Below are 22,163 nucleotides of genomic sequence, written 5' to 3' on the forward strand. Positions count from 1 at the left end.
GAAGATAAATCTTTGTGTACTTCTATCGCATTTTGCATCATAAAACTCTGCCAGGAACTCTGGGTCTGCCTCCTGGAACATTTGGCAGGAATTCATATACATCTGTAAGGTCCTGGTTATTTCACCAGTAGCTCACTTAACCAGGAAGTGGAAAAAACATAATTTATCCCACGTGATTGTGCTTTGAGAGACTGAAGTAGCCATAACTAATGAGGAGGAAGGAAAGGCTCTGACCATAGAGGACATATTAAAGGATAAAGCTTGTTTGACTCTTTGTAATCAAAGGGTACACATGCTATGGTAAGAGTCCATTTTGCTCTGTGGTGGGGGCACACCTGGATTGAAGTTTATACCACATATTTAGTTATTTTTTTTCACTATTTTGCATGGATTTGGGACTTTGACAATTTCTTCAGTTAGACTGTTTTTACATATGAATTTTTGTTCATTACATTTTAAATTTAACTCATTTTTGGATATATTACATGACTGGGTTTTAGTTATATCTCCTTACAGCAGCCATTCTCAACAATAAGGAACCCTTCAAATAACTTTCCGGTCTCAGGTAACCCCTGCGAAAAATTACTATATCTACAACTCATAATACATTAGTGTAAAGGCACTGGGGAAAATGCTCCTTACACTTGTCATTGGGAAGAATTACCACCTTACAGATAGCTAAAAAGAGCAACTATGTCAATGGGAACTTATCTAAGAGGCAGAAATTGCTCAATGCTCAGGGAACCTCTAGCAACCTCTGGAACACATATGTCAAATACAAGGCCCGGGGGGCAAATCCTGCCCGCCAGCGCCAGTCCTTGTCATGTGCCCCTTGCACCCAGTTTTGCAGCCCAAACGTGGAGGAATGGAGTTACGCCACCTTCAGCTCTCACCCTCTTCGCCCTGCTGTCACTTGTAAAGACAGAAGCCTTCTGTGTTTACAAGGGACAGTTATGCTCTCAGCAGCTTCCGGATCTAACATATCCCTGCATGCACTCACCCCTCCTTTTTATTCCTGCTCCTGGAATCAAAATCGAAATCCCTCCTGATCTAATCAAAAACATCCTCCATTTAGTCTTTAGCTTTTATCTTAAAAGGATATATTTTTTCCTTTATTAGATCACATCAAGGCTTTCTTATACATATACCATCTCGGAGGTTTGGGATTTAACGATAGAGTGGCAGACCTTACATCTTTAGCTACCTAGCATCTTTCCCATCCAAAATACTGGAATTTATTCCTTTGAAACATTCTTAATCATACCTGGGTTTACCTGCTGGCGAACCTTGGCACCCCAGATGTTTTGGAACTACATTTCCCATGATGCTCATGCTCTCTGCAGTGTAGTTGAGCATCATGGGAAATGTAGTTCTAAAACATCTGGGGTGCCAAGGTTCGCCATCACTGGCCTACAACATCCAGCCCTCTTTTATACTACTCTTCTCTTGCACACTTCTAACAAACACAATGTTAGTATAAATATAAAACGCCACTATTTTTAATGGCACTTTACTGTCAATTTCGCATCACTATTCGGCTGCTAGTGTGCACTTTTACCACCGCTAGTGGCTGAGAAAGGATTAAAACCACCGCAAAGCGGTATACACACTGCTTCTTCTCCGATTCAAAGATGATGCTAGCAGGACTTTTTTTTTTAGCGTCCTGCCAGCGCACCACTCCAGTGTGAAAGCCCTCGTGGCTTTCACATTAGAGATAGAGCAGCGGCTCTTTCAGGGCTCTTTGCAGGCAATATTTTTAGCGCTGTAGTGTGGAAGGGGTCTAATACAACCATTTACAAATAGGAGTCTGCTCTGCTTCCCCGGAGAGGACCAGGAGGTTATCCCCACAGGCTCCCCAGGCTTCCTCCCCCATTGGACCAATACGCCAAGTTTTACAGTTTAAAGGTAAATTAAAAAATTAATTTAATATAAGTTTATGCCATTGGTTCTCAACTCCTGTCCTCAGGACCTACTAACAGGCCAGGTTTTCAAGATAACTGAAATACATTACAGGTGATACCCTTTGCTGCTCAGTGATTGCAGTATTCTAGTCTGCATCTCCCCAAGGTAATACTTAAAATCTGGCCTGTCAGTGGGTTCTGAGGACAGGAGTTGAGAACCACTGGTCTATGCCATAGGTTTTATAACCAATCTTTCAGGTCCCTTGGCCTGCCCTTGGTTTATGAGATATTGCTGGACATCAAATAGATTGTATGCAGTCTTGTTCTGTCAAAAATGTTATGCTACACTATTCTCATTACAAAACTGTTTGAACAATTGCGAATGCCCCACAAATATGCATTGTTTTTAGAAATTTCATATGTTCCTTACAAAGGATGTCAATATTTGCTAATACTGATTTATAACTCTGTCAATATTGTATTCTTAGGTTACAACAATACTTTTATTGTATTCGTGCTGTTCTAAGGCCCTGACGAAGTGGGGTTTCCTGCGAAACGCATAGGACATATATTCAATCTGGCCATACATTCGATCTATCGCACCAGGATCAGCACGTCCTGGACCAAAATAACAGTAACTGTATTTTTACAAATGTAACATGCTCTTAATTAATAGATGAAAAATAACGTTTAATTACATATTTTAACCCTGTGGTATATATCTTTATTAAAACCTTCAGAGGTACATACAAATTCCCACCCCATCTCACCTTTACCCTTGATTTTCATATCCATAGATAACTCTACAGACATTGGATACTGTATATGCTATTCCTAGTAGCACCTTCTATTATTTGGCATCATCCATTTTAGGGTATAGGATGATATGTGCAATGTCCTTACTTACAGAGAACTATCATCCCGTGGGATCAGGATGTCATTTAATACATTCAGTTTAGAAACAAAATGTACCTGTAGATAGGACGATTGCCTAATCCAAATGGGTGTCAATCGTCAAGATTTTTTTTTTTTGTCTGCTCAGTTATGCTTTCCCAAAAGGCCAGCGTCAGGAGTTACCAGCAGGCTGCCTGTCTACAGCATAAACATGCATGCCTGGGCAATATAAACACACTGGGGTTGATTTACTAAAACTGGAAAGTGAAAAATCTGGTGCAGCCGTGAATTGTAACCAATAAGCTTCTAACTTCAGCTTGTTCTATTAAACTTTGACAAAAAAATCATGGAAACGGATTGGTTTCTATACACAGCTGCACCAGATTTTTGCACTTCCCAGGTTTAGTAAATCAACCCCAGTATGTGCCAATTTCTTTAAAATAAAGAGCCATCAGACCTATCAGATATATCCCACCACTAACAGCCAACCCTGACAACTCTGAATCTTATTAACAGATATTAACCCAAAACTTAATTTTGCCTGAACTTAATGCCCCAAGTAACCCTTCTTCCTCGGCCTGGGTTACCTCTTTTACAAGGAACAATTTCTGGTCATCACTTAGCTTAGGATATTGTGATAATACAAAATATAAGTACCCAACACGGGGAAAGACGCCTTTATCTCTGCTGCCTACAGGCACATCTACCATATTGTGCCGAATTGTAAAACTGGCACTGTACATCAAACATCACTTATGTGACAATTTATGTTAAATGTGATATCAACAGGAATAATGGCATTTCAACTCTATAATTTGCACATATGTCATCTGTAAATTGCACTGTATATGAATACATTTCCTTTATACACGCATAGAAATACTCTCATATATTGATGGTTTGCAGTGGTGCATGTTAGAACCTCAAATCAACTTAAACTTTTATTTCTGTGTCCTCACCTTCTCTATTGTGCCTGGTTGAGTAAGGGAAAATCCAAAACTTTCACCAGAACAGGAATAGAGGGCAAATCTTCCAATGGGGATACCTGTTCTGGTGACAACTGTCTAAGAGAGGATTTGCCTTATTTTGGAGAGATTTCTCCTCACTTCCTGAAGTGTAACAGGAAATTAAGGTAATTCTCCCCAATGGGACACAAAGAGAAACAAAATGTTATAACGCCATTAAAATAGAGACAATGTTTTGGTCTTAAAAGTACTTTAAAGGATTATTAGGCAGTTTACTAGACACGGTTTGGCCACACACAGCCTGATATTGGCAAGCAACGTAAACAATTTAAACCCATCTTGCAATTCTCAGGTCATTTAGGAGTTAAGCCACAAGGGATTAGTAGCGCCAGTGTTGAAGGCGCTCATTATTGCATGGAAAGACTAGCCAATAATTTGCAAAATCTCTGCAGTCACTAATTTTTTTACCCCATTTTTCAAGCATTGTGTGCTCATCAAGGAGACAAGGCTGTTGGGTGGCTAATTGAAAACGCGTGGAATGCTCTCCTGACAACTGTCCTGGTCCCATGTTATACCACATATATAGCACAACAAAAAAACAACATCTATATATTAGCTTTTAATAAATATAGAGTATCAAAATCTTACTGTGTCATTTCCGGAAGCAGATCCAGAACTTCTAGCCCTGTGCCCTTGGTCTCCATTCTGCTCTTCGCTACCTCGTGTCAAAAGAATCCTAAAATGGGGCTGTCTTCCACTTTGCTCTTGCCTAATTTCAAACGAGCACCCCTGTCCTTGTGAGGGGAGGTCTCTGGAATCATTCGGGAAATCCTCACTTGAGTCTTTACCGCAAGATCTGCCATCTTGAGTGGTTCCATTCTCAACAGGGCTAATGCTCTCGGCTCCCGGTTGCAGTGGATAGGAGGTACTCCTTTCGAGTCTGATGCGGGGATATCGAACCAGTCGGTCTCCTTTGGTGCCTGTAAACCCGAAATTATACTCTCCCGCCAAGTTGCAATTAGTTGCCTGAGACTGCTGAAGCTGGAATATAAAACACCTTTTTCCAGGGCTTACCGAAGTGTCCGGAAGATGCTGTAAAGACCAGCGTCTTGGTTCTGCAGTAGAACTGTTCTGTCCTTCATAACATGGCGGCAGCAACCTCACCTGTTGGATGTCTGCGCCATGGCTCTGGCTTTTCACTCTCAACCCGCCAACATTTTTGCTGCATGTCGGCACTGTAATCTCCTCCTCTCTGTCTGTCGCATAATTAATATTGCCATTCTGCTCCCCAAAACGTTGAATGGGAGGTCTGGGAAAAATGGAGGTTGCCCCATTAACAGGCTGCCCCCCAGATTCATGCATTCTAGGAGGAGAGTTACTAGGCGTATCCTGCGGGCTGCTCAAGCAAGAGGAGTTTTTCCTCACGGCCGAAATGTAACGTTCGTTGAAGTCCGCAAAACCACAAGAAAACACCTCATCGGAAAAATCAGAGCTCTCACACTCATCTGGGCTTTTACGCTGCAGGGAGATATGCATGGAGGAGCTTCGGGTTGGACGCACGTCAATGTTCTGAAGCAATTGCGGTATAAACATTGAGGTGCTCCTTTTTAGGGCGCCGTCTTCTTGGAGGGTCCCGTCTCCGCAGTGCCTGGGGTGGGAGCCATTTCTCCTGGGCAGCGTGTGGAATGCCATGAAAAAGTCATCTTCTCTCTCCTGTTCTACGACGTCGGACTCGGGGGCCGTGTTGCTCCTTCCTGAGCCAAAATGAAATCGTAGCCGATGGGCCATGGTTTGTTAACGACGGGCAGCAAAGAGAAGCAGAAAGGGATGCTGTGAGCTTTGCCAGGAGTTAAAAATCAAAAACATAAACTCTGAGAAAAAGCGTCCCATCTGCCAAACTGTTAGCACTGCAGCCCTGATACCGACAGATAGCCGAAATAGCCTAAGTGACAGGCAGCATTCCAGACGTGACTGGATAAGAGCTATCACAGCTTCCACATACTGTGACATAGGGTAGGGTGGCCCAAGTCATGTGACTCTCTTCCCCTCTTTATCTCTCTTCAGTGCAGTCAAAGTTTTCTCTTTTAGGTTCTTTTTTTCCCCCCTTGTGTGTCCAAGAGCCAGCGAGCTTGAAACAGCACCTTCCCAGCTGCTCCTTTTCCATCAGAATGGACGAGCAGAATCAGCGGGAGAGCTTTCACAGTTGACTAAAGCAGCAAACACATTCGTAGCTGCTGTAAACCTAAACCGCATCGTATTCGTTGGGCACTTCTCTCTTGGCAGGGAAAAAAGGAAAGGAAAAAAAAAAAAAAAAAACAAGAGTGAGAGAAAGGGAGCAAGAGAAGGGGGGAGAGAGAAAACCCAGAGCCACTTCACTGTTACAATAAACTTTATGAATTGCCTTCTAGAATTAGGACAAGGCCCCTCTTCCCTATATGATCAGAAGATTGCTCGCACAGTAAAATAAACTGAAAATGAAATACAGCTGCTCAGAATGATGTGGTCTGTTTCTCTTCCGAGGAACAAGCGACCTGCTCTCCGAAATAGAACAGCCATTCCCACCACCGACTGGGCTGCCTTCTTCCGGCCCTCTGAGCATTAGAAGTGTCTTATGGCTGCTCACTTTCCACTGCCTTGAGCTAGAAAAATACGGGAAGAGTTGAGGGTACCACTGGCAAAACCCTAACCCAAACCCCCTAATTTATTATTATTATACAGGATTTATATAGCACCAACAGGTTACGCAGCACTTTCCAATATAAAAAAGGGAACAGTTACAATACAATAAAATACAAGAGGGTTACGAGGGCCCTGGTCAGAAGAGCATGCAATCTAATAAGGAGGGGCAAGTGGTACAGAAGGTTATAACTGTGGGGGAGAGCTGACAGAAGTGATAAAAGGTTAGTTGGAGGCACGATAGGCTTCCATGAAGACATGAGTCTTCAGGGATTGCCTAAGAGCAGCCAGAGTAGGAGACAGCCAGACAGGTTGAGGTAGAGAGTTCCAGAGGATTAAAGAGGCTCTGGAGAAGTCCTGGAGATGAGCAAGGGAACTAGAGAGCAAGAGGTCTTGAGAAGAGTGGAGAGGATGGTTTGGGTAATATTTGGAGACGAGATTGGTGATGTACCTCTGGGCAGAATTGTGAATGGCTTTGTATGTTGTTGTTAGTATTTTAACATTTATTTGCTGGGAGATCGGAAGCCAGTGTGGGGATTGGAGGAGAGGGTTGGCAGACACTGAGCGGTTGGGTAAGTCGGATAAGTCTGGCAGCAACATTCATGATAGGCTGAAGAGGGGATAGCCCATGGAGAGGTAGGCCTATGAGTAGGAAGTTGCAATAGTCAAGGCGAGAGATAACAAGGGAGTGAATGAGTAGTTTGATGGTTGTATTAGTTAAAAAGGGGCAAATTTTAAAGATGTTATGAAGGTAAAGTCTGCAAGCTTTTGACAACAATTGGATTTGGGTGGTTTATAACTGCAGTACTAAGGTCAGAGAGAAAAAAAACAAAAAAAACAACATGGAGGAAAACTTCTTGGGTCAGACTCCCACAAACAAACAGACAAAACAACTTTGTTGTTCAACTTTAAGATGACACAAGGGGCACAATAGTTATGATATTTCCATGTTAGTGTGAATTTACTAATTAAATTTGTACAGAAGTCTTGAGGTTACCATTAAAATCAAATTTTATTGAGTAAAAAAAAAAAAAAAAATCCTTTGAGGTTAACTATATACTGCAATCATTTTAAGAAACGTTATAATGAATTATGTACACTGTAAGCATATCTCTTAACTGTGTATCCTGTGAACGACACAGGGGCGAGAAGACAAGTGGTGCGAAATTAGTGGTTTAAAGGGGCATGGTTAGATAAAGTCCATGCACCCACAAAATACTTCTAAACCTAAAGAATCAGTAATTAAAAACAAAGGTCTGCTGTCAGATGGGGTACAAATGCCCTAGAGCAGTGATGGTGAACCTTGGCAGCCCAGATGTTTTGGAACTACATTTCCCATGATACTCCACTACACTGCAGAGTGCATGAACCCCATGTGAAATGTAGTTCCAAAACATCTGGGGCGCCAAGGTTTGCCATTGCTGCCCTAGAGTCAGTGGTTTCCAGGAAGAAAAAAAAGAATGCCCTGGCATCTTCGGGAAAAAAAACAATGCCCAACATCAAAAGGAGGGAAAAATGACCAGCATCAGTGGCTAGGAGAAACAATAAATGCTTGATGTCAGTGTTCATGGCAGGAGGAATGAACTGGTGGTGGTCAGATAGGGCCATTGGGAAAAAAATAAAAAAAATGAGGTGCTGGGGGGTGAGAGTAAAAAAAGCAGGGGTCAGTGGTGATGGATGAGTACACTGAAGGTCAGCGGAAGCTGGAGGGGCACAGTGTTGGTTTTTGGTTGCTGATGGAGTACATGCATGGTCAATGGGGTTGGAGGGTACATTGGTGGTCAGTGGGGGGCCGAAGGCATACATTGATGGCCAGCGGGGTGAATAGAATATATTGGTGACCAGTGGCAGCTGATGTGGAACACTTGTGGTCAGTAGGGGTTGGAGGCTTACATTAGTCTCAGTGGGCACTTACCTTGTAGTAGTCTATTGTCCCACATTGCTTCTCCATCTCTCTGCCAAGACTATACAAAGTCTGTCAGATGGAGATCACTCCACTCACAGTTTCTGCAAAGAGTAGGAGCCGAGAGTTGGAAAACGTTCTGCGCTTGGGACACAGCCCAGGAAGCCGGGATTGTGTTTTAATTCCGGGACAGTCCAGAGGAATTCAGTACAGTTGGACAGTACGCTGTAGCAAACTTTACCCACCTCTGTCCATAAGATACTGTAGGCTTTGGCAGTGCTTTTTAGGCCAAAGCCCAGTGTTTGCCCAGCGTTTCCAAGAGAAAAGCAGCGCAAAAAACATGCCTTAAGCTGCGTTTTTGCAAAGCGCGTTTAAGCTTGTCAAACGCTTGGGCTTTCATTCATTTTAATTGCCAATATTAATTTATTATGGCCACTGAAAACACGCATAATGCTTAAGAATGTTTAGATGCGTTTGCATGCCTCTTGCGTTTTTTTTTATGCTGCTCCTGAATGTGCTGGCAATGGGGTATGTTTTCTACCTCTTAACGTCTATGTGTGCTTGGACACATTGGCTAACATTGAGAGGTGTTTAGAGGTAGAAAAAAAAAAAAAGCAAACGCCTGAAAAAGCAGCGTTTAAAACGCACGGTGTGCATAAGGCCTTAAAACTGACTGTAATTACTACAATCACACAAACTGAATGACTTTGTTTGTCCAAAATTCTTCCAATATAAACAAAGCCAAAAAGCCTACTGTACAAAAATGTCTGAAGTTGGACTTCACACTCCGTGCAGACTTGTGGAAAATCAGAGATTCAATCACATAAGCAGAAGGGTGGAAATTTTAGGAGGCCGTGTACGCTTACTGCTATTGCCAACATTGCAAGAAGAGAACTATTTCTGAGAACTTATTTCATTCACGTATGTTGCACGTACCGGCACAGCCTATGCATACTAATCACCAAGTGGAAGCATTTCTGGAACTGTCACTTTTTTTTTTCGTTACTAATTAGGCTCCATGCACACTGGACGTTAAAATAGTTACATAGTAGGTGAGGTTAAAAAAAGACTCAAGTCCAACCTATGTGTGTGATTATATGTCAGTATTACATGGTATATCCCTGTATGTTGCGGTTGTTCAGGTGCTTGTCTAATAGTTTCTTGAAACTATCGATGCCCCCCGCTGAGACCACCGCCTGTGGAAGGGAATTCCACATCCTTTCCGCTCTAAGCCCTTGTACACACGGTTGGAGAATCCGTCGGAATGTGTCCTATCGGACCGTGTCGTCGGATAATCCGACTGTGTGTGGTATGCATCGGACTGATTCCGTCGGACCCAATTTTCCAACATGTTGGAAATATTTCCCGACCAACTGGTTCGATCGGACATACTCCGATCATGCGTAGAGAATTTTGATCGGACCAAGTGCCACGCATGCTCAGATCAAATTCCTACATCAAAGCTATTGGCTACTAGCCTGAACATAGTCCTATCGTAACGAAATTACGTCATCACGTTCTGAATGATCGGATTTTTCGACAACTTAGGCCGCGTACACACGCGGGGACTGTTCGCTCAACTTTGTCCGCTGAACAGTGTTTCGGCGGACAGTCCGCTCGTGTGTGGGCTTTCAGCGGACAGTTTCAGCGGACAGTCTGCTGAACAAAGTTTTTCGGAAATTCCGAAAAACTGTCCGCTGAAACTCTGTTTCAGCGAACAGTCCCCTCGTGTGTAGGCTTGTTCGTCAAACTAAGTTCCGCGCATGCTCAGAAAGGATTTACACGCCGAAGTTTGCATTGCAGTGTATAGGACGTCGTATTTTTCGTCCCGTCGTACGTGCCGTTCACGTCATCGCGCACGGTTTCAGCGGACTGTTCGTTCGTCGTGTGTGGGCAAGTCCGTCCATGCTAATTTTGAGCGGACTGTCCGCTGAAACTGTTTGACGGACAAAGTTGAGCGAACAGTCCCCGCGTGTGTACGCGGCCTTAGTCCGACCGTGTGTATGCAACAGTTTCGGACAAGATCCGACGGACAAGATCCGACGGACAAAATCCGACGGATTTGGTTGTCGAAATCTCCGACCGTGTGTACAGTGGCTTACAGTCAAAGAACCCTCTAAACCTCTTTTCTTCTAATTTTAATGAGTGGCCACAAGTCTTGTTAAACTTTTCCAAAAAAGTTTTACCCCTATTGTGGGGTCACCAGTACGGTATTTGTATATTGAAATCATATCCCCTCTCAAGCGTCTCTTCTCCAGAAAGAATAAGTTCAGTGCTCACAACCTTTCCTCATAACTAATATCCTCCAGACCCTTTATTAGCTTTGCTGCCCTTCTTTGTAGTCGCTCCATTTCCAGCGCATCATTCCTGAGGACTGTTGCCCAGAACTGGACAGCATACTCCAGGTGCGGCCGGACCAGAGTTTTGTAGAGCGGGAGAATTATCGTTTTATCTCTGGAGTCGATCCCCTTTTTAATGCCAAAATTCTGTGCATGCCATTCCTGAGCCTATCATCTACTAGGACCCCTATATCCTTTTCCATCCTATATTCCCCCAGAGGTTCTCCCCCCAGTGTATAGATTGCATTCATATTTTTGCCACCTAAATGCATTATTTTACATTTCTCTACATTAAACCTCATTTGCCATGTAGTTGCCACCCCATTAATTTGTTCAGATCTTTTTGCAAGGTTTCCACATCCTGTGGAGAAGTTATTGCCCTTCTTAGCTTAGTATAGTCCACAAATACAGAGATTGAACTGTTTACCCCATCCTCCAGGTCGTGTATGAAGAAATTAAATAGGATTGGTTCCAGCACAGAACCCTGGGGGACCCCACTACCCACCCCCGACCTTTCCACGTATTCCCCATTTATCACCACCCTCTGAACTCACCCTTGTAGCCAGTTTCCAATCCATGTACTCACCCTATGGTCCATGCAAATGGACCTTATTTTGTACAGTAAACGATTATGGGGAACTGTGCTTTTGTAAAATCCAGATACATGTCTACGTGCCTTAAATAACATTATAAAAACGCCAGCAGCTTTGCAGTGAGTCTTTCAACATTTTTGCAATAGCGTTTTTTCCGATAGTTAGAATTTTTTTTTTAGCTTTTTTTTTTTTTCCCCAGTTCATCAAAAATGTTAAAAAAAAAACGCTGGTGAGCCACGTTTTTGAGCGTTTATCCACGTTTGGCATTTTTTGTGGTCAGAAAAAAAAGACTCCTTTATGGCTATCAGAAAACAGCCCATGAACTCCACTGCTGATAAACATCCAAAAACATCCGTGTGTGTCTGGACACATAGGATATCATACAGGGAGGTTTATGGGCTGTTAAAAAAAAAAACAACAACGCCCAAACACCCAAAAATGGCCGTTTATGAACTTTAGTGTGCACGGAGACTTATCTGATCACATTTGGCAGAAAATTTTCTGCATGTGATATTTGATGGTTTCCAGGCAGAGCCAAGGTTTTCTGCTCGGTACACGAAGCAGGGATAAATAGGCAGCTTTACCCCGTGTCATTTTTGGGCACACATTTTTTTTCCTAGGGTCAGCAGGAATAGCCACCTCTTATAAGCATGCTTATATATATTTACAACATTCTATGCTAAGTTATGACAAGAACAGCTTAACTGGATGACATTTAGGCTTCATGCACTGCAATTCTTATAAACGACTGTCTCCTGGAAAGAAGAAAGCAGCGATAAAAATGCGCCTAAAGCTGTGTTTTTCAAATTCGTTTAGGCAAGTTGGGCCTTTATTGTGGCAAAATGCTCTTCTTCTGAAAGTACTGACTCTGGGGGGAAGGAGGGGTTTTGCCTTTAATGCCCCGTACACACGGTCTGAGTTTTAGTCGGAAAAATCTTGGATGGTTTTTCCAACGGAATTCCGCTTAAGCTGTCATGCATACACACGGTCACACAAAAGTTCTCTGAACTTTCGACAGTCAAGAACGCGGTGACGTACAACACTACCACGAGCCGAGAAATTAAAGTTCAAAGCTTCCGAGCATGCGTCGAGTTGTTTCCGAACATGCATAGGAATTTTGCGTTTCGGAAATTGCAACAGACGATCGTAATTTCCGATCGGAACTTTTTCTGTTGGAAAAATTGAGAACCTGCTCTCAATCTATTACATAAAGTCCAATGGAGCCTACAGACGGTCAGAATTTGCGACCAAAAGCTCTCATTGGACTTTTCCTGGCGGGATTTTCGATCATGTGTATGGGGCTTAAATGCTTGTACACATCTATGTGTGTATGCAGACAAAGGGAGATTTACTAAAACGGTTGCACATTGAATCTGGTGCGATTGGCACATTGAATGTGGTTTGCATGAGAGTTTACAAGCTATCTAAATCTCTCATTGTGGAAAATCAGATTGCATCGTGCCAAATTCGCCCAGGACCCTTTTCTAAAAATATGCGACTCAGCACTATACTATCAAAAGTATTGGGACACCTGCCTTTACACGCACATGAACTTTAATGGCATCCCAGTCTGTAGGGTTCAATATTGAGTTGGCCCACCCTTCGCAGCTATAACAGCTTCAACTCTTCCGGGAAGGCTATCCACAAGGTTAGGCCTCATGTGCATTGCTGTTGGTAAACGGAGCCACAGAACGAGAAGATGCCTATGTAAACAAGGTATTTCCCCGTTCTGCCTTGTGACATGACAGGGATCTACTGCTCCCTGTCATCGGGAGCAGTAATCTCCGTCATGTTGTAGTTAGCCCATCCCCCCCACAGTTAGAATCACTCCCTAGAACACACTTAACCCCTTGATTGCCCCCTAGTGTTTAACCCCTTCCCTGACAGTGTCATTTATACAGTAATCAGTGCATTTTTATAGCACGATCACTGTATAAATGACAATGGTCCCAAAAGTGTCCGAGAATGTCGCAGTCACGATACAGATCGCCGCCATTAGTAATAATAAAAAACTGTCCCCTATTTTGTAGACACTATAACTTTTGCGCAAACCAATCAATAAACGTTTATTACAATTTTTTTACCAAAAATATGTAGAAGAATACATATCGGCCTAAACTGAGTGACTGTCAGCGAGGGTGCTGAAAGGCGCCCACCGGGAGCACCGGTATCGCACGTTAGTGTTCGAAAGAAAAGCTTGCCTATTTTTTTTTTTTTTTCATTTTCCTGGTGATCACAGGAAATCATACACAGAAGATTGCCAAATGAAAGGTTAGTGGATATAGGGGGTTGACACTATCCAAATCCGTAATATGGCTTTTTATCCGGGTATAGTACCCTCTAAGTCATTTAGTATTGGACCTCCATAAATAAAGGAAGAAGCCTCTATCCAAGCTTTACCCCACTCTGCAGTGCCATATTACAGCTTCGGATAGTGTCACCCCCTATATCTACAGACCTTACAGTTGGCAATCTGCGATATATGATTTTCTGTGATCACCAGGCAAAAAAATAAAAAATAGGCAAGCTTTTCTTTCTAACACTTCTGTGCGATACCAGTGTTCCCTATGGGTGCCTTTCAGCACCCTCACTGACAGTCACTCGTTTATCTGTTTAAGTTGCATGATGGAACATTTTTCATGCAAGACAAAATATTATGATTGTGTATACTCTTATCAATTACCCCTGATGAAGGTGCTTGAACCAGAAACATGTTGGGTACTTTTTTATGTCATGCAAACCATGTAATCTGTTGTGTGTTTTTTGTCTTTTCTTATGTTTTTTGTAACATGTTTGATAGGTCTTTTTAAACTTACGATCGAACGATTTTCTATACATGAAATAATAATAAATAATGTGTGGTTTTTGCCTATAAAGTCCCAGCAAAGGGGGTTCTCTAAATCAACTAAAACAGAAGTACCCAGAAGAAAATAAAGGTACAACATACAGGTAAAACACAGTCTATTTGCAGCAAAAAGGAAAAAAATCTAAATATGAACACAACCAATTTGTGACTTGAAAAGTATTTTAGCACCTTGCTAAATTCTGCAGATCGACTTTGCAAATCTGAGGCCTTAACCTTGCAATTTTGTTTAATTTATTTATTTATTTATGTTAAAGACTACCGGGATCCAAGTTCCAAACTCCGAGCCGTAGCAGATATGTTAGCTCAGTTTAGTTTACAAGACAAGTGCCAAGGCTCAGCACAATCGGTCATTGTTCTTGCTGTATACCGAGCCAGCAAAGACATCAGCGCTGGTAAAGGACGCCCAGCAACGGCGCTGTGAACAGAGACCGGCAGGTGCAAGATCCGGCGCTGAAAAAAACCTTTAAGGCAAAGTAGAATTCCGCTCACACATTGAATGGGAAAAACACGTCTCCAAGAAGCTAAAGCTACTGTGCATATACACAGCTTACAGTTATGGAGGCACCGACAACTCTGCAAAACTAAATGGTTGCCTTCCTTAAATGGAGACCCCGTCACCAGACCATTCATCATCATTACTATACAGCAGGGATATGCAATTAGCAGACCTCCAGCTGTTGCAAAACTACACGTTCCATCATTCCTCTGCGACTGGGTGTCATGCTTGTGGCTGTCAGAGCCTTGCTATGCCTCATGGGACTTGTAGTTCTGCAACATATGGAGGTCCGCCAATTGCATATCCCTGGTATACAGGGTTTATATAGCGCCAACAATTTGCGCAGCTCTTTACAACATGAGGGCAGACATTACAGTTAAAATACAATTCAATACAGGAGGAACTAGAGGACCCTGCTCATTAGATATTACGATCAGGGCCAGGACAAAGGGGTGGGCAGGAGGAGCAGTGGCCCTGGGCACTGTGGTATTATGTGAAGTGGGGGGGGGGCATGGGGAGATTGGGGGGGGAGGGGATTTGGGATGTGTGTGCTAAAAATGGTGATTTAGGGGATTTGTTTTTGGAGGGGGGAAGGGGGAAGATAATTTGTGCTAGGAGGGAGGATTAGAGGGGTTTGTGCTAGGAGAGACGATATGGGAGAAGGGGGAAGAGAAGTGCGCTAGAAGGGGAATTTTTCTTCTTTTTTTGCGGGGGGAGGGGGGGATTTGTGTTAGTAGGGATGATTGGGGGGGGGGTATTTGTGCTAGGAGGGGGGGGGATTTATGCCTGGAGGGGCATCAGGATGTGTAGAGAAAATTTGAGGGATTTGAAGGGTAGAGGATTTGTGGCAGGAAAGGTGATTTTTTATTTTTTTTGGTGGGGGGGCATTTGTACTGGGGGGATTTAAGCAGGGGAAGTGGTTTTGTACTGGGAGGAGGGGGGATTTATGCTTAGAGGGCAAGCATGCAAATGAATGCTCAATTTTTTTTTCTTTTCTTGGGGGAGATTTTTGGTGACACAATTCTAATATATCCTGGGGGGCACAATTTGCATGTTTGCCCTGGGCTCTGGATGACCTTTTCCTGGCACTACCGGGTGGGGGCGGGGGGTTGAAGAGTCAAAAGGTGTCTGTGGGGGATGAGCTGACAGAGAGAATTTAAGAACAGTGGCTAAGTGGTGAAGGCAAGACAGGCTTCTCTAAATTACAGGCTTTTCAGGGATCACCTAAAAGTGGACAGAGTAGGAAATAAACAGATTGGGGTAGGGTGTTCCATAGGATGGGAGAGGCTCTGGAGAAGTCCTGAAGGTAAGCACGGGAGGAGGTGACAAGGAAGGAGGTGACAAGTAAGTTAGGGTTCTGTACTAAGTGTACCGAAAGCTGTCAGATACTGCAGACATGAAAAAGGAGATAATCAAAAAATACAGAGAGACATGCTACAAATGGATGGTCGGAGAACAGTCAAATGGTCATATACTGCAAACATGCTGTTGGAGTTGTAGACTGGTGACATGCTGGGGATATGCCAATGCTTCCATAGGTGTGCTTATTTTAGTCCCTTTAAAAATTACCTGCGCAACATTGTATCTTTCTCTCAACAAAGTCATTATAAAAGATCAAAAAAAGCAAACAAAAAGAAACAAAAAAGAAAAAGAAAAGAGAAAAGGGATTGGCAGCTCAATAAGTGTCAAAGGGCCCCATGTGGCTCTAGGTTAGATATCAGATCTGTTGGTTTTTTATTATTGTCATTATTGGGGAAAATTCTTCTTATGTTCAAGAATCGGGATGACAGGTGAACAGAACGCAAGGATGAAATCATTGGATATACAGAAAGTCATAAAAAAACAAAAAAATAAAAATTACATTCCTCACTCTTTGCTGGTAAACCTACAACTTGCATTCTAGTAACGGCCTACTATCTGACTGTTTAGCCTGCTATGATCACCTGACCAGTCACAGAGTGCATGACAAGAAAAACAGTTGGGAAAAGCAGTGAGCCAATCACATGAAAAGAAAAAATTTACAGAATGTTCCGAGGAAGCAATAGATGAATTCTTTGGCAGCTTTATATAATAACAGCTGGCTGACGACGCAAACAGAAAGAATACTTTTATGAACATTCAAGTGGCTTGTGCTGCAGACATAGTTTTATACCTGGTCATCAGTTTAGCAAATACTGTATTTATTGGCGCATAACACTCACTTTTTCACCCTGCAAATCGGTTGCAAATAGTGTGTGCGTGTTATACGCCAATACTGCAATTTGGGCTGCCCCGGAGAGAACCGGGAGGGGGGCGTGACGAGCGTCATCAGATTACGTACAGCGAGAATCTCCTGTTTACTCTGCAGCCTCTGTAATAGAAAGTCCCGTCTCCTGGGCTGGCATTGGACCAGTGTTCTGTCTATCATAGAAGCAGGTCCAGGAGGCGGGACTTTGTATTAAAGAGGCCGCCGAGTAAACAGGAGATTCTCACTATATGTAATCTGACGGCGCTCATCCCATCTCACCCCCCCCCCACTGAGATGGGCATTGATCAGGCTGCATTCATGACAATGGGGAGGCTGCAGATGGGCATTAATCAAGCTGCATTGATGGGCAATTGTGAGGCTACAGATGGGCATTGATGGGCAATGGTGAGGCTGTGGATGGGCATTGATCAAGCTGCATTGATGGGCAATTGTGAAGCTCCAGATGGGCATTGATCAGGCTTCATTGATGGACACTCTACCCTTATTTTGCATTAAAGTTCTTTATTTAAAATTTAAGGTTTTTCCTGATACTTCCCTCTTAAAATGAAGGTGCGTGTTATACGCCTGTGCGTTTTATATGCCGATAAATACGGTATGTTATAGAAAAGAATGGTTGCATTTACACACATAGGTTGGACATGATGGACTTGTGACTTTTTTTCGACCTCACCCACTATGTAACTATGTTTGGTCAATAATTGGTTAACTGGCAGTCACCATGGATCAAATTCCCAGCAAATTTTCTTTCGAAAATCAAAAATTTGTGATCTGATGATGCCACCATTGATTTAGAAATTTCACCAACCAAGCCATCAAATTCACCTTGTGTTGCTACAGAAAAGAGCTTTCATGGCTGGAAATCTTCTTTCCTTTCCAGGCCACAGCTCATGCACATTTCTTTTTCGATTAGATTTCTCATACAGTTCTCCCAATTTGTTCATTTTTAAAAAAATTTCCAATATGCCCGATCACTCAAATTCGATGGCCACATGGAAATCAACCATCGCTGCAGCCAAATAATCGTGCAAAATTCAAACAAAAATTCTTAGTAACGATTTTCAAAAGGAAATTATTTCGGAATTTGACCCATGTATGGCCAGCTTTAGATGTCCAACCAGCAATACACCAGCAATGTACGCGATAATGGAAAATATCACCTGTATTACTTGTAATTTATTTGGATTTTATGTGATAGACCAACATAAGTGGCACATAATTGTGAAGTGGAAGGAAAATGATAAATGGTTTTCCAAATTTTATACAAATAAATATCTGAAAAGTGTGACTTGCATTCGTATTAAGCCCCCTTTACTCTGATACCCCTAACTAAAATCTAGTGGATCCAATTGACTTCAGAAGTCACCTAATTAGTAAATAGAGTCCACCTGTATGTAATGTAATCTCAGTATAAATACAGCTATTCTGTGAAGCCCACATAGGTTTGTTAGAGAATCTTAGCAAACAAACAGCATTATGAAGGCCAAGGAACACACCAGACAGGTCAGGGATAAAGTTGTGGAGACGTTTAAAGCAGGGTTAGGTTGTAAAAAATATCCCAAGCTTTGAACATCTCATGGAAAACTTTTAATCCATCATCCGAAAAGAGTATGGCACAACTGTAACCTACCAAGACATGGTTGCATGAGTCACATAGTAGGCGAGGTCGAAAAAAAGACAAGTTCATCAAGTCCAACCTATGTGTGCGATTATATGTCAGTATTACCGTGTATATCCCTTTATGTTGTGGTAGTTCAGGTGCTTATCTAATAGTTTCTTGAAACTATCAATGCCCCCCCCCCCCCTTCTGAGACCACCGCCTGTGGAAGGGAATTCTACATGACTGTCTATATAAACTGAAAGGCGGGGCAAGGAGAGCATTAATCAGAGAAGCAACCAAGAGTATTGACTCAGGGGGGCTGAATACAAATGCATGGCACACTTTTAACATATTTGTTAAAAAAATTGAAAAACATTTTATAATTTTCCTTCCACTTCACAATTAAGTGCCACTTTGAGTTGGTCTATAACATAAAATCCCAAAAAAATACATTTACGTTTTTGGTTGTAACATGACAATGTGAAAAATTTCAAGAGTTATGAATACTTTTTCAAGACTCTGTGCATGTTTTGTTACGCATAGTAAGGGAAATAATAAAACAGACATATTTTTGCAATATTATGAACACACAATACAGGAAAAAGATGCTAACAGATCAGCACAGTGTGTAAGCAAGCCAGACACAAATGCTTGGATGATGACTATGGCATTGACTTCACATCCAGGGGCCTTCTCATGAGATAATGCTGTTAAAGCTAAACTGCTTCACCATCGTTTGAGTAAAGGTTTGAAGAGCTGGTTATCTCTGCCCGGTAGCATTTCTGTGTTTCTCCATTTGGCTTAAAAACTGGGCTTTTAGTTATGGGAGATAATACAGTTCCTGCTGTACTTCAACCTCCCAGTGAACACCAGGACTGCAAATATGAACCACACCAACGTTGGGCTCATGTCTCTGCTCCTGTAGAAGGTTTAAGTGTAAGAAATCCAATGAGGACTTTCATAGGGTCACGTCTACAAACTAGGAGACCAAAACTGATTGACTGGATTGGCGGCTAAGGATGTAAGTTACACCAGCGTTTTAATTATTTTAATATGTTTTAATTATTTCTGGGAACATATTACCTTTTTTATTATGCAATTCGTCTTTGAGTCACCAATAAAAACTACACTATGAGCAATGTTTTTTGTTGCTGGTGATTCGATTTGGATGGGCATTATATCATGGCACATGTGACTGGAGAGAGAATTACCTTTACGGTCTATATACGATACGGAAGGAATAAAGTAGTACATCTCTGGAGAAGTTACAATACAAAGTACATATACACAGTAGCTGTTCTATTTCATAGACAGCAACATGATCTGGTGAGTGTGCATTTCTACTATTGGTAGAGGCATGGCACTACAGAGTTCTTTTACGGTGAAGGATTAGATAAAGTTTGGCTTGGATCGCTATACTATATTTTTGAACTTTGTTTCTCACGGATGATTTTGCCTTTGTGTTCTATGGATGATCTGATTAATATATCTCAGTCACATTGATATATGGGCACCAACTATAATTTACATGAGTGTTAGCCCTTGTACACACGGTCGGAGATTCCGACGGAATGTGTCCGATCGGAACGTTTTGTTGGATATTCCGACTGTGTGTGGTCTACATCGGACTGTTTCCGTCGGAGTATCCGACTGACCAAGTTTTCAACTTGTTGGTAAAATTTTCAGACAAAATGCTCCGATCGGACATACTCCGATCATGTGTAGAGAATTCCGATCGGACAAAGTGCCACACATGCTCAGATCAAATTCCTACACCAAAGCTATTGGCTACTAGCGTGAACGTAGTCCCGTCGTAACGAAATAACGTCATCATGTCGGATTTTCCGACAACTTTGTCCGACCGTGTGTATGCAACAGTTTCGGACAAAATCCGACGGATTTGGTTGTCGGAATCTCCGACCGTGTGTACAAGGGCTAAGACTTATTTTAATTTTGAGCACTGCATTTTTATGTTTTATAGCTTGATTTAGAGTGTATTATAAATCTACGCCTATTTGCATGCAACTTTTTTTGTACACCATTAAGCTTATATATGTAAAATTGATTTCTGATATTCTGATAGTTAAAGCGGGAACTTTACCCAATATGTTTTACATAGCTATATCTGCAAACGGGGCCAGCATGATGTGTTACAGCAGGACTTCCTTTTCTAACTAAAGTTCCTCTTGAAGTATTAGACCAATACATTCTACTGTGAATGGAAGAACACGGGGAAATTTTCATTGGTTTCCACCAGTTCTTGATTACAAAAAAGAACCAACACTACCGTCGACTGTCTCCTGGTGTTAAGGGTAAGAAAGTGTTGTACTGTGTTAGCCATAGATAGTAGTTATAAAGAAAAAATGTAAGCGATAGCTTTTAAATGGCTAGCCAAGGGCATGGCAGCACTCCAAGATAGATGGAAATAAAAAATATCATTATTGCAAAATCCAGTTTACAATTCGGAAGAAATACACACACTCCCAAGACAGCCAGGTTACGCGTTTCACACGTCGGTGCTTATTCATTACTGTAATGAATAAGCACCGACGTGTGAAAAGAGTTTACTGTCTGTCCATGTGTCCATCTATGTGTATTTCCTGTGACTTGTAAATGGCTTTTGCAATAAACATTTTTATTTTCCTCTATCTTGGAGTGCCGCCATTTCCATTTTCTATCTACATTGAACACGGCCGCGGACCGGGCTGGCACCCAGGTGAATCTCGCCACATGTGGATGTGCATGCAGTTATGGGTTGTTTAGAGCGTTGTTCACCATCTTCCTAACCAAGGGCATAACAAAAATCATAGCAAAATTTGCATGGGACTCCAACAGAAAGAAAAAAAAAACTAATTTGCGATAGCCAAAGGATTGAAGAGGATGCGATGATGATATTGATCTAAGTACAGGTCTGTGGAGGGTGGGTCCTATTCAGCCAGGTGACAAGAGAAAAAGGAGGTGTGCTTTGTTTAAAAAAGTACAAATAATTGATTGAAAATATAGAGGATTGTTTACGGAATGAGGCCTAGCAGAACAGAGAACTGTAGGATGGAGTGCAGCTGCTGTTCAGACGGAGACTTACCTTACTCAGTCCACCTCTTCAAATAAATAAGATGCGGTGACAGCTCAGCCACAAGGATGAGATTCGGTGGGGGCCTCTAGTTAAATTGTGCCCCATTCATAATATTCCGACCCACAGATGCAACAGCAGCTCAGCTGAAAGATGATCCGATATTTTTTCATGCTAGTCTCAAATCGAAAGTGAAGAGGTTACTCAACTTACGAAATTTCTCCTACGACAGAATATAACTTCAGAAGTGATGTAACGTGTTGTAAGGTATTTGTTTCCAAGCATGCATAGTCTCGCTCTTCCAATTTTTTTTTGGACAAAAACTGTACTAATTAGAAAGTTGTGCACAATAAAAAATTTCTAGCATGCACCAGTTTTTGTCATCTGAATGGTCAGAATCGCCTGTCGAAAGCACTATACTAATGATCAAATAGTCGGCCGACCATTCTTTGTACGAACATTTTCCTACGATTTTCTTATCGCATGTATGGGCCTTAAAAGTCAACAGAGGAATGTATCCAGTACTCACTTCCTCCGCCAGGCTCTGACTGATTACCGTACATCATCTACTGCATCTACTGCAGAGCCCAGCAGAGAAAGTTGAAGCATTCCTCT

At 42.2% G+C, this 22,163-nt stretch overlaps 1 protein-coding gene across 22 annotated transcripts in view; it reads right to left on the minus strand.

Moving 5' to 3' along the window:
• The window catches only part of NEDD4L (NEDD4 like E3 ubiquitin protein ligase), a 585,723-nt gene that overhangs the window by 218,616 nt on the left and 344,944 nt on the right, over positions 1–22,163 (minus strand). For 6 of the 22 annotated variants that reach the window (XM_077462939.1, XM_077462938.1, XM_077462925.1 and 3 more), the window contains exon 1: positions 4,409–5,934. The exons of 4 other annotated variants lie outside the window; for them this stretch is intronic. In XM_077462939.1, coding sequence (XP_077319065.1) covers positions 4,409–5,548 — 1,140 coding nt within the window. In that variant the 5' untranslated portion in view covers positions 5,549–5,934. Of the gene's footprint in view, positions 1–4,408; positions 5,936–22,163 lie in introns of those variants that run through there. 12 more of the 22 variants (XM_077462933.1, XM_077462930.1, XM_077462934.1 and 9 more) reach the window with 5 other exon arrangements.

Source organism: Lithobates pipiens, unplaced genomic scaffold (genome assembly GCF_037356315.1).
Source record: "Lithobates pipiens isolate NorthernLeopardFrog02 unplaced genomic scaffold, aLitPip1_a1.2 Scaffold_3, whole genome shotgun sequence".
Lineage (NCBI taxonomy): Eukaryota > Metazoa > Chordata > Amphibia > Anura > Ranidae > Lithobates > Lithobates pipiens.